Consider the following 15634-nt stretch of genomic DNA (forward strand, 5'->3'; position numbering starts at 1 on the left):
TAATCAGAGAGTTGGATAGGGTAGATAGTGAAAGCCTTTTTCCTCAGATGGTGAAGGCTAGCATGAGGGGACTTAGCTTTAAATTGAGGGGTGATAGACGTTGGACAGATGTCAGAGGTAGTTTCTTTACTCAGAGAGTAGTAGGGGCATGGAATGCACTGCCTGCAACAGTAGTAGACTTGCCAACTTTAAGGGCAATTAAATGGTATTTTGATAGACATATGGACGAAAATGGAATAGTATAGGTTTGATAGGCTTCAGATTGGTTTCACAGATCGGCACAACATCGAGGGCTGAAGGACCTGTACTGCGCTGTAATGTTCTATGTTCTATGTTCTAATTCTACCCCATTAAGTTCTCTTCATTTTGACATAATGTGCTGTTCGCACCCATGTACCAACTTCAATAATGAACAAAGGCTTAGTGGACAAGTCTTGAAGAGGTTCCATTGGTTGTTAGAAATTAAGCACTTGCAGGCAGTGGTCACTGGCTTGTATTAGTTGCATTGCTTTTTATTTTGTACATGGAGGAAAATAATTTCGAATTTTCAGATTCATCCAAGTGTACAATTAAGATGTTTTGAACTAAGTTCATTCAGTAATTAAGTTCATTTCTGCTCCAAATTCCTCTCATTCTGTATTCTTGCAAACATATTATGTATTCTGATTTGAATTTATATAACGTAATAATAGACACATCTAATTGTTGGCTGAATAGACAATCATGTTGCACTGTTAATGACATGCTAAGAATTTATTCAAATAAAACAGTTAATTCAAAGAAGTGAATTTGACAATGGATTTTATTGGGTTCCATTGCCAGTGTAAAGCTGTAAATGACAGGTTTCCTGCGATTTTCCCTATACATGTCCTTTGGCTTCCCAGCATTGATCTTGTTTTATTGAGGGTAGGTTGAATAGAAGTATCTGTTAAATGGTTGGAGCAGAGCTTGGTTTTGCTGCAGGAGTGTGTGTATTACATGTAATATGTACCTATATACATAAATACAAGTAAAACGATCTGACCAAAGTTTTCCAAGTTCATGTGCAAATTTATTAAAACAATTAAGCTAGATATCAATACATACTGATTAAATACCTTTGGAATATAATAGTGACAAACTGACTGCTTCAGTTCAATCAGTCATGGCACTATAAAGATGGTTGGAATTCATAACCATGCTTTAGGCTTGGCAAAGGTGAAATTGCCCAGCTATCCCTATAGAAAGTCAGCGTGTACAAACAGTATGAATTTATCTTGAGTTAGATTGTCCACTGCCATTCATGCGTGTGAATAAATATTACTCAAATGACCTTCACCCATTGAAATATATCCCTGAGAAAATCTATTGAAATAACTTGTATCTTCTGTGCATATTTTGTTTTGGAGCAGATTAATAGATTGTTGTTAACTAATAAAATCGATTGGTATCATTCATCCTTGTGCTTCTATGTCTCTGCAATAAAAATTACAACAAAATATCTCTTATGATCAAAGGTGAATAACTAATGCAAGAGACTATAATAGGAAATAATAAAGGGAAATGACAGCATCTTTTTAAGATGAACAGGTCACCAACCTTTCTCAACATCGCATAAATATTTTCATGAGTGTTGAATTTCTCACTGGCAGCACAGCCACATAAACTTACACTACTACATATTTATCTATAAATTCATCACCTGACACTGAGCATGCGTTGACTAGGTTATTGCATATTTATCTTGAGTAAAGAAGACATACCTCAGAGAATCGCTGCACATCTTGGGTCAACGTTCCTACCCGGCGCCAATGAAAATGCTTCAGGAACTTGACAACTGCAGGATTGACCGCATTGTCTGATGGGACTGTCCGGAAGAAATTGGGATATTTCTTCTTATCAGCCAGGACTGGGGTAGTTGCAGCAAAGGAAAGCTGGAAGAAACATTCAGATATTATGAATAATTCAATTAGAGCTACTTTTGTATTGAACAAATCTTATTGTTAGAACCTCAATCCTGTTTCAATAAACAAATCTCATTATTATATCTGTATGTGGCCACTGAACAGCAAAATCCAAAAGGAATGATTTCAATTCAATGAATACACTGAACAATTTCAATGCCTTTCAGTTTATAGACTAATCTCACAAAGTGTCTTTACGTAACAAAACCTAAGTGAAGCAGTATGAGTTTGATCGTTAGGAAAATCCATGAATACGTGTACTCAGTTCTTTTCCTGTTGTGGAAAGATAACCTTTCATAGGAACAAAGGACTACATAGTATCTCAAATCTACTCATTATAAAGGGGCTCTAAATCTTTATTCCACTTCTTCATAATAGTTCATCATGGTGGTTCAGTGGAAGGAACTGTCATACTTTATAATCACAATAGATTTCCACATAAATTCTCAATTTTCCATCAAAGAAACAACAAAAGATTTTCAGAATTCCTGGAGAACAACATAAACAGTTGCTTCCACCATTGATCTTGAATTTATGCCAAAATTACATCATAGTTGTGGAGAAACCTTAATATATTCGCCATGTGGTAATTCTTCATATCTTAGTTTAGATAGTGAGTGTTAGCAGGTCATTTGATGATGTGAAATATCATAACGCAACTCAGTTGTGCTGTTACCTAATGTCAACATAATATTTCTGAGAGGAAATAGCATTGCTATGGACAAGACCAAAACCCCTCAAAGTATATTAAGGAGATAGCCTAGATACTAATTTTTAAAAAAATTTAAAGCAAGTGCCAGGCGTTGAACTCCGGATGAGATTTGATTGGTCAAGCTACCAGTCTTGAAGTAAAACACAGTTTATTCATACACGAATCTTAAAAGACAGCAACAAAAAACAGGAATTGGAATAATTTAACTCTAACAAAAAACTTACAGAATAATAGATTGTTAACTACTAAACAGTAACCTTTCTCATTGAGTAGCATCCTATAAACACATCCTTGGCAAAGGCAAATTCAGTAAAATAAGTTGTCCTCACATGCAATTCTAGCAGCAGGAAGAGCACCCCAGCTTTTAGCTATAACAGGGACAGGAAAAACAGCTTCTATATCCAGCAACAACTTCAGAAATATAAACCTAAAAATCCTGGTTCTTTGGAAGCTTGACCCCACCCATTGAGGCTGCTTCTATTGTCACAACCTTTATTTAATAAAAGACCTCGTAACTGTGAATTTCATTGGGTTTGAGCAGACTTTTCTCTCTTAAGAAAAAGGATAACATATATCCTCATTATAAGGCCACTTGAAGCCATAATGTCATCACAGCGTTCAAAAGAACGGGTCCACGAGTAACAAAACCTTTTATACATTTTTCCCTGAAATAAATGACAGGGCAGAGAGCATGGATCAAACCTGTTGTGCTTTTGGTTCCTATGATTCAGCTAAACTAGCTAAACTAATGCTATACGTGCCAAAGTTTGAATTTGCCTGGTGGGCTTCTTTCTTCATTGGTTAAGTTTTATTTTGTTTTATGGGATGTGGGCATTATTGGCTAAGCTAGTATTTATTGGCTGTAAAGAATTAAACACATTTCTTTGCATCTGGAGTCACATGGGCCAGAATGGGTAAGGAAGGCAGATTTCCTTCCTGAAAGATCATTAATAAACCGATGGGTTTTTACAACAATTGACAGTGATTACAATTAAGCCAGTTTTTTATTCCAAATATGTTTCATTGAATTTAAATTCCACCATCTGTCATGGGGGGATTTCAAACTCATGACCTCAGAACGTTAATAGTCCAAATCTTTCCTTATGAAAATTACTTCCCAATTGGAAAGGAACCCAAATGACTGATAATCTCATACAATTGAAGAATTTTACATAAAATTATCTTGAGGAAAAAACTCTTATTTGTTGCCATAGAAATTCGAATGAGGACAGTTCTGGGTCATTTCTTCAAATGTGATAAAAAAACTCGTCAATGCAATCAGACATAGAAATACATTGCATCTCCTCCCTCTGCACTGGAACTAGAAGACATTGCACTGATGTCATTGCTGTGTATTTAATGTTGCTGTCACCCAGTCTCCACCTCATTCTCCATTTCACTTGTTAGATGCACTCACCATTACGCTTGCTCTTTCAGTCACTGCCTCCCTTGCTACCTAGTTCTTTTACATTCCCCTCACTGTCCCACTCACTATTTCACTCACTGTGCACCGTCCCCACAATGTCTAGCTCACTTTCCCCTTCACTACTTCACTTGTTGCCTCCCTTGATTGATTGATTGGTTGATTGATTTATTGTCACATGTACTGAAGTACAGTGAAAAGCTTCATTTACAAGCAGTTCAGGCAGATCATAGTAAGTAAGGATGTACAGACCAGAGGTTGCAAAAAGATTTAGAGGCATACAGGTTACATTGCACAGGGCATGTGCCAGGCAGGATAAACATTGGCAAGATCAGCATTATTTGAGGGTAGAAGTCCATTCATCATTCTAATAATGGCCAGGAAGAAACTATTCCTGAATCTGCTGGTGCATGTGTTCAGGCTTCTGTATCTTCTGCTTAATGGAAGAAGTTGTAGGAGATCATTACTGCCATGCAATGGGTCTTTGATAGTGTGGCAGTGAACCTGTAAATGGAGACAATGGATGGAAGGTTGGCTTCCATGGTGGTCTGGGCTGTGCACGACATCTTCTATAGTTTCATATGGTCCTAGATAAAACAGTTGCCATACCAGGGTGTTATGCACCAGGACAGTATGCTTTCAAAGGTACAACTGCAGAAATTGGTGAGGATTCTTACGGACATGCCAAATTTCCTGAGCTGCCTGAGGAAGAAGAGGCATCGTTGTGCCTTCTTGACCATCGCATCTACATGGGAAGTCCAAGACAGATTTTTGGTTATCGTCACTCCGAGGTACTTGAAGGTCTCCACCCTCTCGACCTCGGTTCCGTTGATGTAGATGGGGGTGTGTTCTTCTCCTTTCTTTCTGAAGCCAACGATCAGTTCTTTAGTTTTGCTGATTTTGGGAGAAAGGTTGTTCCCATTGCACTATTCTTCTCAGTGTCTGATTTGTTGCTTCTTGCAATGATTGAGGCAATAAGTAAGGCTATGGGTGAACCTGAGAAAGCTCAAGGATAGGGAGAGCAGCATCAAGAGGATTAACAAGAGAAGCAGTCATACAACACCATACTTAGACAGGGGAAGTGAGCGAGTACCACAAGGATTAAGTACTTGTTACAAGTCTTCAGATTTTCAATCACAAGCTGTCAAGAGTGTAAGTTTGATATTGCATTTAGAGTCATAGAGTCATAGAGATATACAGCATGGAAACAGACCCTTCGGTCCAACCCGTCTATGCCGACCAGATATCCCAACCCAATCTAGACCCACCTGCCAGCACCCAGCCCATATCCCTCCAAACCCTTCCTATTCATCTACCCATCCAAATGCCTTTTAAATGTACACTCCAGGGAAAACAGCCCCAGCCTGTTCAACCTCTCCCTATAGATCAAATCCTCCAACCCTGGCAACATTCTCGTAAATCTTTTCTGAACCCTTTCAAGTTTCACAACATCATTCCGATAGGAAGAAGACCAGAATTGCACACAATATTCCAACGGTGGCCTAACCAATGTCCTATACAGCCACAACATGACCTCCCAACTCCTGTACTCAATACTCTCACCAATAAAGGAAAGCATACCAAACGCCTTCTACACTATCCTATCAACATGCGACTCCACTTTCAAGGAGCTATGAACCTGCCCTCCAAGGTCTTTTTGTTCAGCAACACTCCCTCGGACCTTATCCATTAAGTGTATAAATCCTGCTTTCCCAAAATGCAGCACCTTGCATTTATCTGAATTAAACTCCATCTGCCACTCTCAGCCCATTGGCCCATCTAGTCCAGATCCTGTTGTAATCAGAGATAACCCTCTTCGCTGTCCACTACACCTCCAATTTGAGAAATAGTTTACAAGGAAGTTTACTTCTGTGCACAAAATTAAACTGCAGGGAGCTTCCAAGTATTTGTTGATAAGCCATTATCTTCAGCTTAGTTTGAGGGTTCTCAGATACCTTGAAGTAATTTGAGAAATTACAGTACTCTCTAATTCCAACTCAATTCTATTGCCAGTGAGCCATAGTGTAAGCAATGATGTGTCAAGCAAACAGACACAGTCTGTTTTGCCATATCCTATTATAGTTCCAACACGATGGTCTTGAAAGACAATTTCTTGGGAAATGGTTTGCATATAATTCAATCAAATACAGGGGCTTTGAAGAAACTAACTCGTTACAATGGTTGGTTACAATGCAAACAAAAGGAAAGAATTTGTTCCAGTGATAATATACCATTATGTTGCTTTGAAGGAAGCAACAGCAATGTGAAAAAATCCTACAGATTGTAAAATAGGAAAATCTCCCAACTTTACACTCAAATAAATCCAACCACTTAAAAAAAGAATATTGGGACTTGAATTGAAAAATGACAATATGAATAGGCTATGCAGTCCCTCAAGTTTATTTCACAATTCAGTTAGATCTTAGACTGCCTGTTTATTAATTTCATCCACACACTCTGGTTCTCTAACACTCAATATCACTAACTAACAAAAATCTTGGTTCTGAACTTTTTATTTGACCTAGTCTGGATGATCTTTTCATGGAAGAAACGTCCAGCTAGATCGGTGAAGGTGTCAGCACAGGTAGACAGGATGATGAAGAATATTTACGGGATGCTTGCCTTCGTTACCCGGGGTTTAAAATCTAGGAGCAAAGACGTCTTGTTGCAACTTTATAAAGCATTGACTAGGCCACAGATGGAATGCTATATAGCTCTGGACACCAAACTATTGGAAAGATGTGATTGCACTGGAGGGATGCAGAGGAGATTCACCAGGATATTACCTGGGATGAGAAGTCTCAGTTATGAGGACAGATTGGGTAAGCTGGGTTTGGTTTCCTTGGAGCAGAGGAGGCCAAGGTGTGGAGTGAGAGTGGGAGAGTCTGTTTGAGATATACAAATTTAGAGGCATCAATAGGGCGGATTGTAAGAATTGTTTCCACATCGCTGTCATATCACAAACCACAGAGTAAAAGTTTAAGGTGAGAAGTAAATGGTTTCGAGAATATCTGAGAATTGTATTTTACCCAAAAAGTGGCAGAATTATGGAACGTGCTGCCTGAGAGGATGGTGGTACTCTGACAACATTGAAGAAGCATCTGGATGCTATGGACCAAATGCAAATGAATAAGATTAGTGTAGTTTGGTGTTTGTTGGTCAGCGTAGACATGGTGAGCTGGAGGGCCTGTTTCTACACTGTACAACTCTAACACTTCATTTCTAATATCTTCTATGTGAAGAGATGTCTCCACGTAAACCCCTGAATGACTTAGCATTAATTTTATTGGCTATGTCCAGTTATTATAGACACCTCAACGAGTGGAAGTAGTTACTCTCTACATAATCTATTAGCTCCTAGCATCATCTTAAGTTGTAACGCCCTTTAACCTTCTACACTCAAGGCAGTAGACTCCTAATATATTCAATTTGTCCTTAAGACTCTTTTAGTTTCAGTACTCTCTCCAATTCTGCACTCTTTCCAAGGCCAATATATCCTCTTGTGATATAATGCAATGCAACTGAATACTATACTATGATTGAGGGTCTACCAATACCATAATACAGCTGCAAGGTAACTTTGTGTCACCAAGCTTCAAATCAAAATATTAACATTCCACTAGTTGTGGGCGGCACGGTGGCACAGTGGTTAGCACTGCTACCTCACAGCGCCGGTGACCCGGGTTCAATTCCTGCTCTCAGGCGACTGACTGTGTGGAGTTTGCATGTTCTCCCCGTGTCTGCATGGGTTTCCTCCCACAGTCCAAAGATGTGCAGTTCAGGTGAATTAGCCATGCTAAATTGCCCGTAGTGTTAGGTAAGGGGTAAATGTAGGGGTATTTGTGGTTGCGCTTTGGCGGGTCGGTGTGGACTTGTTGGGCCGAAGGGCCTGTTTCCACACTGTAATGTAATCTAATCTTATAATTTCTTTTGTATCTGTCTCCTACCTGCTTTTGATTTGTCCTTAAACACCTAAACCTAATACTTCTCAACATTTTCTCATTTAGAAAATATTCTATCTTTTTTAGGTTGAAAGTGGAGATAATCACATTTTCCACATTGCACTCCATCTGCAATAGCTTTGCCAGTCTCTTAATATAAATTAAGTTTATAGGAATTGACAATTTCAATCTACCAATGTCCTTTTGCAACTTCTATTCTAATCTAAATGGTTTACTGTGTATGGAAACTTGCTTTGATCAGCAATCAGAGATATACAATTCTTTGTTCCTTCATTTGTCTAAAAATGTAATGGAAAGCTGAAGACCAAACTACAGATCCCTTTGAGACACTGCTAGTTGTCAATTTGAGTACATCAATATTCCTGCTCCCTTCTTGCCACCTCCTAATAAATCTCTTAGCTACATTAATAATTGGTTTCCAATTCCATTGAATTTTATCTTCATTAACATTTTCCTGTGTGGAACCATATTGAATGCCTTCTGAAAATCTAAATATATAACATTCATTAACACTCTTTTATTCATCACATTCCTTAAACTTCTTGCAAGGTGATTAAGTTCATGAATCGTGACTTACCCATGACAAATCAAGCTGAGTTCTGTCTGATCACATAAGATTACATACAATAAAGGAACTGTCGAACCAGTATGTGTAAGTATTTATGCTCTACTCAAGCCTGCTCTGATTTTTCCTTACCTAAGCCCATTATCATAATCATTATTAAAGTCACATTTTGAGTACTGTGTATGATTCTGGTCACCCTGCTGTAGGAAGGATGACATTGAACTGGAAAGGAAGCATAAGAACATTCCCAAGACTGGAAAGTTTGAGTTAGAAGGAGAGGTTAGATAGGCTGGGACTTTTTCCTCTGGAGCACAGGAGACTGAGGGGGCGGTCTCATAGAAGTTTATAAAATCATGAGGGGCATAGATACGGTAATTAGCAAAGGTCTTTTCCCTAGGGTAGTATAATCCAAAACTGATTCAAACAGGACTTGAAGGGCAACATTTTCACACAGAGAGTGGTGCACATATGGAATGAGCTGCCAGTGTTAGAAGTGACATTTGAAAAGTATCTGGACAGGTATATGGATAGGAAAGGTTTAAAGGAATATGGGCCAAATGCTGATGTTATGGACTAGGCCAGACCACTCAAAACATTCTTAAGCAGGCAGCCCTAGACCTAACTTTGCAATTTGTTTTGGTGAGTGTATAGTGAAAATTACCCGGAGTTAGATAGCTCGGTTGACTACTAAATTTTAAAACAGACAAAATATTTATTCACAAAATTACACAATGAAACACAAAGAAAAGGATAACGAACCCCTACAGAACTCAACCTATCCAGCTAGACTTAATTATGCTGTTCCCAATACACACAACAGTCCCAATAAGCAAAATCCCTTTAAAACCCAGTATAAATGGAACACACACTTACAGGCTGAAGTTGAAGGCAGAAAGAGAGAGAGTTTCCACACAGCTCCCAGTTCAAAACTTAGCTAAAAAAAAAGCTCAGCTCAGCTCAGCTAAAGAGCTGACCACTCCCCTTTCATTATACAGGTCACTTCTAAAGCACGGCCACTTTGGCCTGAAGTCTCATCTGTTTACATATAAACAAAAGTCCTCTCAAAATTCTTTTCATCTCTGTACCAAACCAGATTGATTGGAGCCCGGCCTGGTTTATTACCCCTCTGAAAAATCAAGGACAAAGTCTCCTTGAGCCAAGGAACAGCTTTTAGAAAAAAAAGAGACTAGCTTTGTGACACTGGCGAATTGCGCTCATTTCAGTTTAGGAAACTGCCCAACATGGACAAGTTGGGCTAAAGGGCCTGTTTCTGTGCTGTATACCTCTATGATTCTATAACTTTAATTATCTGTTCCTTTCTCACTCATAAGCTTTTCCAGTTTCCCCTGAAATATATCTTCAATAGGTTTGTTAAACAGCCAGCCTACAGGCCAGAATGTTGCCCAGCGAACGGCTTATTCCCTCCCCCAAGCCTGCGACTGATATTCTGAATACAGGTAACTTCATGTGGAACATTCTGTCAGGAGATGTTCCTCTGACCAGAAGCTGTTTTTCTTCCATGTTTGTTATTGATAGGCTCATCAGTGAGCTTTACCACCAACAAGCACAAACGAGAAATGGTCTCTGATAGGAGGAGCATTGAGCTGTGTTGGTGAGCGGTTTAATTCAGTCCAAGGCTGAATGCCAGGAGCTAGCAGCATCAATGGCAAGGAAAGCTGCAACTCTCCACCCCCGAGGCTCCCAGCCTCATTCCTGATAAAGAACTTTTGCCTGAAACATTGATTTTCCTGCTGCTCAGATGCTGCTTGACCTGCTGTGCTTCTTCAGCACCACTCTAATCTTGATTCTAACCTTCAGCCTCTGCAGTACCCACTTTCGCCTAGCTCTTTGACAGGTCTGGGGACCACACTCTGAGTAGGTCTGGGTACGTGTCAGCGAGTGGCACTGGGGAATGAAGTTCCGTGTGGTTCGAGGATCAGGTTGACAAGCAACACCAGGGTGAAAGTTCCAAGTAGGAGAGTGAGAATGTGAGAAAATATGTGGGAGAGTGAGAGTGGATATGTATGAGAAATGGCTCATAAGAAGCAGTGCAAGTGTGTGAGTGTGTTTTCTTTTAATTCATTAATGGGATGTGGGCATCACTGGTTAGGCCAGCATTTATTGTTCATCCCTAATTTGCCCAGATGTCAGTTAACAGTCCACCACAGCTGAAGTCACATGTAGGCAAGACCAGGAAAGGATGACAGATTTCCTTCCCTAAAGAACATTAGTGAACCAGATGTTTTTTTTCTAACAAACAATCAGCAATGATGTCATGATCATCATTATATGGAGGTGACTGACGAAGGCGCAGCATTCCGAAAGCTTGTGTTTTCAAATAAACCTGTTGTACTGTAACCTGGTGTTGTGTGACTTCTCTCTGGGAACATCACCAGACTTGTAATTCCAAATTTTTATTTAATTCAATTTCCACCAATTGCCATCGTGACATTTGATCCCGGGTCCCCAGAACATTACCCAACTTCCTGGATCAATATCCTAGCAAGAATTCCACTAGGCCATTGCCCCATCCCCCTGTATTTATTTGTATATGGTATATGCTTGTTTATATAAGTGAGAGAGAAGGGATTGAGAGAAAGGATTTGTGTGTGAGGGATGAAGAGTGTGTATCTGTGCATATGGGAGAGAAAGGGCAAAGGTATGCTTGTGGGCGGGAGGGAGGGAGACGGAGAGAATGTGTGTGTACAAGAGGCAGAGTGTGTGTATGCAGAAAGTCGATTTTAATTTTTTAAAATTCATTTAAAATGTTGGTTGGGCCAGCGTTTATGGCTCATTTTTAGTTGTCCTTGTGAACGTGATAGTGAATGTTCTTCTTGAACTGCAGCAGTCCATTTGGTGTAGGCTCATCCACAATGCTGTTAGAGAGGGAGTTCCAGGATTCTGACTCAGTGACACTGAAGGAATGGCGATGACAAAATATTTTTGTCAGAAGGAAGAGTGCCTTGGAGGGGAACTTGTATGTGGTGTTGTTCCCCTGTATGTTATCCTTGTAAATGGGTTTGAAAGGTTCTGTTTTTAGCAGCTTTGGTGAAATTCTGAAAGTATCTTGTAGATGGCACACAGTGGTGCTAATCAGTATCAGAGGTGCAAGAAGTGAATGTTTATGGATATAGTGCCAGTCAAGTGGGTTGCTTTGCCCAGAATGGTGTCAAATTTCTTTAAAATTGCTGGATCTGCATCCAGCTGAGCAACTGGAGTATTCTTCTGACTTGTACCTTATTGATGGTGGAGAGGCTTTGGGAGTCAGATGGTGAATTAATCAGTGCAGGATTCCCCACCTCTAAACTGATCTTGTAGCTATTGTGGCTAGTCCAGACCAGTCCTGATCAATGATAAGCCCCAGGATGTTGACAGTGGAGGATTCAGTGATAGTAGTTCTGTTGAATGTCAAGGGATGACAGTTATACTTTCTCTTGTTGGAGATGTTCTTCATCTGGCTCTTGTGTAACATGAACTTTACTTGCCACTTTTCAACACAATATTCAACAATGAAAAAGTTAAATCTAACTATTCAAAAAATATTCAAAAGTATAACTAAAGTCTGAAAGTATGTTCAAATGCAGACACTTTTCTGAAAACAAAGAACCAGATGAGGAGACTTCTCAATAAATCTCATTCATTAGCACATGCATAGCATCTCCCTCTAGCATTCTGCATGTGCTCCTAGGCATCAGCAACCATAACAGCATAAGAACTAGGAGCAGGTATAGGCAATTCACCCCTGAGCCTGCTCACCATTTAATATGATCATGTCTTATCTCATCTTGGCCTCAACTCCACTTTAGTGCTAGTTATCCATTGTGCTTCAACCCATTCTTAATTAAATGTCTGTCTATCTCCTCCTTAAGTGTACTCAAAGTCCCAGCAATCATCATAGTCTGGGATAGTGAATTTGTCAGATTCAAAAACCTTTGAGAAAAGTAGTTTCTCCTCATCTGTTTTAAATCTGCTACCCCTTATCCTACAACCATGACTCGATGCAACCTTTTCATTTATGAGGTGGAAGATTTTTGGAGAAATGCAATTATACTCTTTATGTCCGTATTGTCTTGCTGTAGTCATGTGGCCTTTACCTCTTGCACAAATGTCTGTGGTAGCCATTAGATATACATCACTTGGAGCACGTCACACCCCTCTTACAGTTGAATTGCAGTACAAAGAACCAAACTAGCTGGGTGATAGCTGATATAAATCAACTGGTGCCTAACCTAAGGATAGCTAATGATCCTTTTAAATAGCACTACTAGGGGTATCAAGTTGAATGCACGCTTAGTTTTGTAAGGATAAGATAGGGTGCTAGCTGGAGTACTAAGGTTGAGCATAACACGCTCGCGTGCAATCATTGTTTCATATTGACTGAGGTCAGAATTGTCCTACTCTACATAGCTGGAGTGTTTGCTCCAACTGCTCAACCACTGACCTCAACAAATTGAAGCACCACACTAGAGGTGTGTGTAATGTGGTACCATTTTGACCTGAAACAGCAACCATAATGTTGAATGTATAGATACTTTGCATTCAGATTTTATGGCTCCTGTGTTGACTAAAGCAGAATAATAATTGCTGCCAACTCAATGTTTACTTCCTCATTATTTGTAAACCATTCAACAAAAATCCCATTAACTTTCTTAACAAAGGCAAAGTGTCACCCACACAGCTTATTTTGTGAAATAATTTAGGCTACAGAAAAACAATCACTAACTTTAAAGGTAAGTTTGTTTCCAACATGATTGAACTTGATCCTTAATCATTTTCTAATCCTAACATTAAAATAGTTTTAATGTTATGATATATAATTCATCCTCCCAGAAAATGCACTGATTGAGGCTGTCTACGAATTAATGGTCCTGGTAGGACTATCTTCAGAGTCACCAAAATTTGTGTATCTTGAGGTAGGACGCCAGCAGCAGCAGAATATACTTCCTCAGCCTTTTGTGTCATATTTTGTGGAGTGTTACATGAGAGAAGCTTTGGACAACTATTGTTCCACTTTTGTCAAGAAGGCACATTCTCAAGGGCTGAGTGGATTATTGGAGGAATCTTCTCTGAAAGTTCTTTTTCTGACTAATTCACAGGATGTGAGCCTTGCTGGTGAAAATATGATAAGATGCCTGGATCTAAACCACTAATAGCTTATTCCTGGAATACAGGTCAGCCACAAATCTCCTTATGCTAGCTTAATGGTGGAGAATCGACTGTGAATAAATCTCAGAAGGCTTGTCTTTCATAGCAAGTTGTAGCTTAGTATACTACAGTAATTATGTACAGGTTACATTAACTTTTAGGTATATTAGCTATTACTAACAAGAGGCATTGAAGGTGTATGTCTCTCTCAGTTGGCTGTGCCAGACTCCAACTGATTCACCACTCAGAAGCTGTGTGTCTTTCCCAGACTGGGCAGAGCTCAGCATAGGCAAACACTAATCCTTTCAGAACCAATACCTAATATGACATCTCTGCCCAGGACTTTTTCCCTTAGCTAAGCCATTATACAATCATTTATTTAACTTTACTACAAATACCACTACTCCTTCTCTCCTTCTTCCCATATAATAATTTTGTAAAACCTGTGGCTTCTTTTCTGTTGATGGCTTCACTGTGTATTTTTCCCAACGTGTAGCTCTCCTTTCACCCTAAAGTGCAGTTCGTGCTTCTGTGAGCCTGTACTGATTCACATCAGTTTAAATGCATTCAGCTGCTGAATGACCAGCTCAGTCTTTCCTAAAACAGCAATACTGCATGTTTTGTCCACTATTGATCTCTTCTGGACTTTATATTTAGTACCTGCCACGGCCAGAATGTTATAATCTGATGTGATGACTGAGTATGAACCACTAATGGTTTGTGGTTGGTGGTGAGTGTTGCCACCAACCCACTTCCTCTGCTGGTCTGTCCAGTTAGTCCGTGATGGAGGACAGATTGCAAAACTTCTTAGTAAAAGAAGCACTTGTCTTTCATTGCAAGATGTAGTTTATTACAAAATGGCAACAATATACAGATTCGATCGACTTTTAGGCCTATTAGCTATTACTAACAAGGTGTAGAGAAGACATGTGTCTCCCTCAGGAGACTGTGCCAGATGCCAAATGGTTCTCTAGCCAGAGAGTGTGTATCATTATGCAAGAGTACTCCTGGACTGTAGGCAGCTCAAACATGAATCCTTTGGAACCATTACAGTACATTAAAACAGCCAGCAAGGCCATCATTCATTGCCCATTCTTGATTTGCCTTGGGAAGGCAGTGAATTACTGCAGTCTGTAGAGCTTAGGTTCACCCAAAGTACTGTCAAGCCTAGCAACAGTCAAGGAATGTTGATGCAGTTCCAAGTCGAGATATGTATGATATGGATAGCATCTTGTAATTGGTACTATTCTCATGTACGTCTCAGTCTAGGTAGTAAATATTGTGTGTCTGGGGCCCGCTGCTGAAATGCACACTACAGCTACAATGCACTGAATAGAGGGTGAATGAACACTTAAGGTGTACCCTATGAAGGAGCAATGCTCTGAAAGCTTGTACTTCCAAATAAACCTGTTGGACTATAACCTGGTGTTGTATGATTTTTTTAACTTTGTCCACCCCAGTCCAATACCAGCACCTCCACATCATTTCTTAAATGGTGTTGAGCTTCTTCATTCTGTTTGGAGCCACACTGTTTCAGGTCAAGCAGCCCATTCTACTAGCACCTTAACCACTTCACTTGCTCTACCACTGAGATATGGCAGAAGCAGCATGTAATTCATCAGCAGCTCCCAAACACATAATCCTCATTCAGTGGCAAGCATCCCATCACACTCCTTATATGTTGAAAGTGGTGGAAAGATTTTATCTAATCAGGTGATAAGGTAATTGCTGCTGAATTCCCAATCTTTCATTCTTTTTTGCAGTGCAATATTTATTTGGCTGATCAAGTTCAGTTCCCGATCAATGGTGACTCCTGTGGGATTTTCCCAGATGAACGTTCTTGGTCCTTCATGGTATTTGCTACCTCTACTGGTGTGTGATACG

At 39.7% G+C, this 15634-nt stretch overlaps 1 protein-coding gene across 2 annotated transcripts in view; it reads right to left on the reverse strand.

Moving 5' to 3' along the window:
- gabbr2 (gamma-aminobutyric acid (GABA) B receptor, 2) overlaps positions 1-15634 on the reverse strand; it is a 968870-nt gene that overhangs the window by 420850 nt on the left and 532386 nt on the right. For both annotated transcript variants that reach the window (XM_043689956.1, XM_043689957.1), the window contains exon 3: positions 1743-1913. In XM_043689956.1, coding sequence (XP_043545891.1) covers positions 1743-1913 — 171 coding nt within the window. The remainder of the gene's footprint in view (positions 1-1742; positions 1914-15634) is intronic.

Source organism: Chiloscyllium plagiosum, chromosome 5, assembly GCF_004010195.1.
Source record: "Chiloscyllium plagiosum isolate BGI_BamShark_2017 chromosome 5, ASM401019v2, whole genome shotgun sequence".
Taxonomy (NCBI): domain Eukaryota; kingdom Metazoa; phylum Chordata; class Chondrichthyes; order Orectolobiformes; family Hemiscylliidae; genus Chiloscyllium; species Chiloscyllium plagiosum.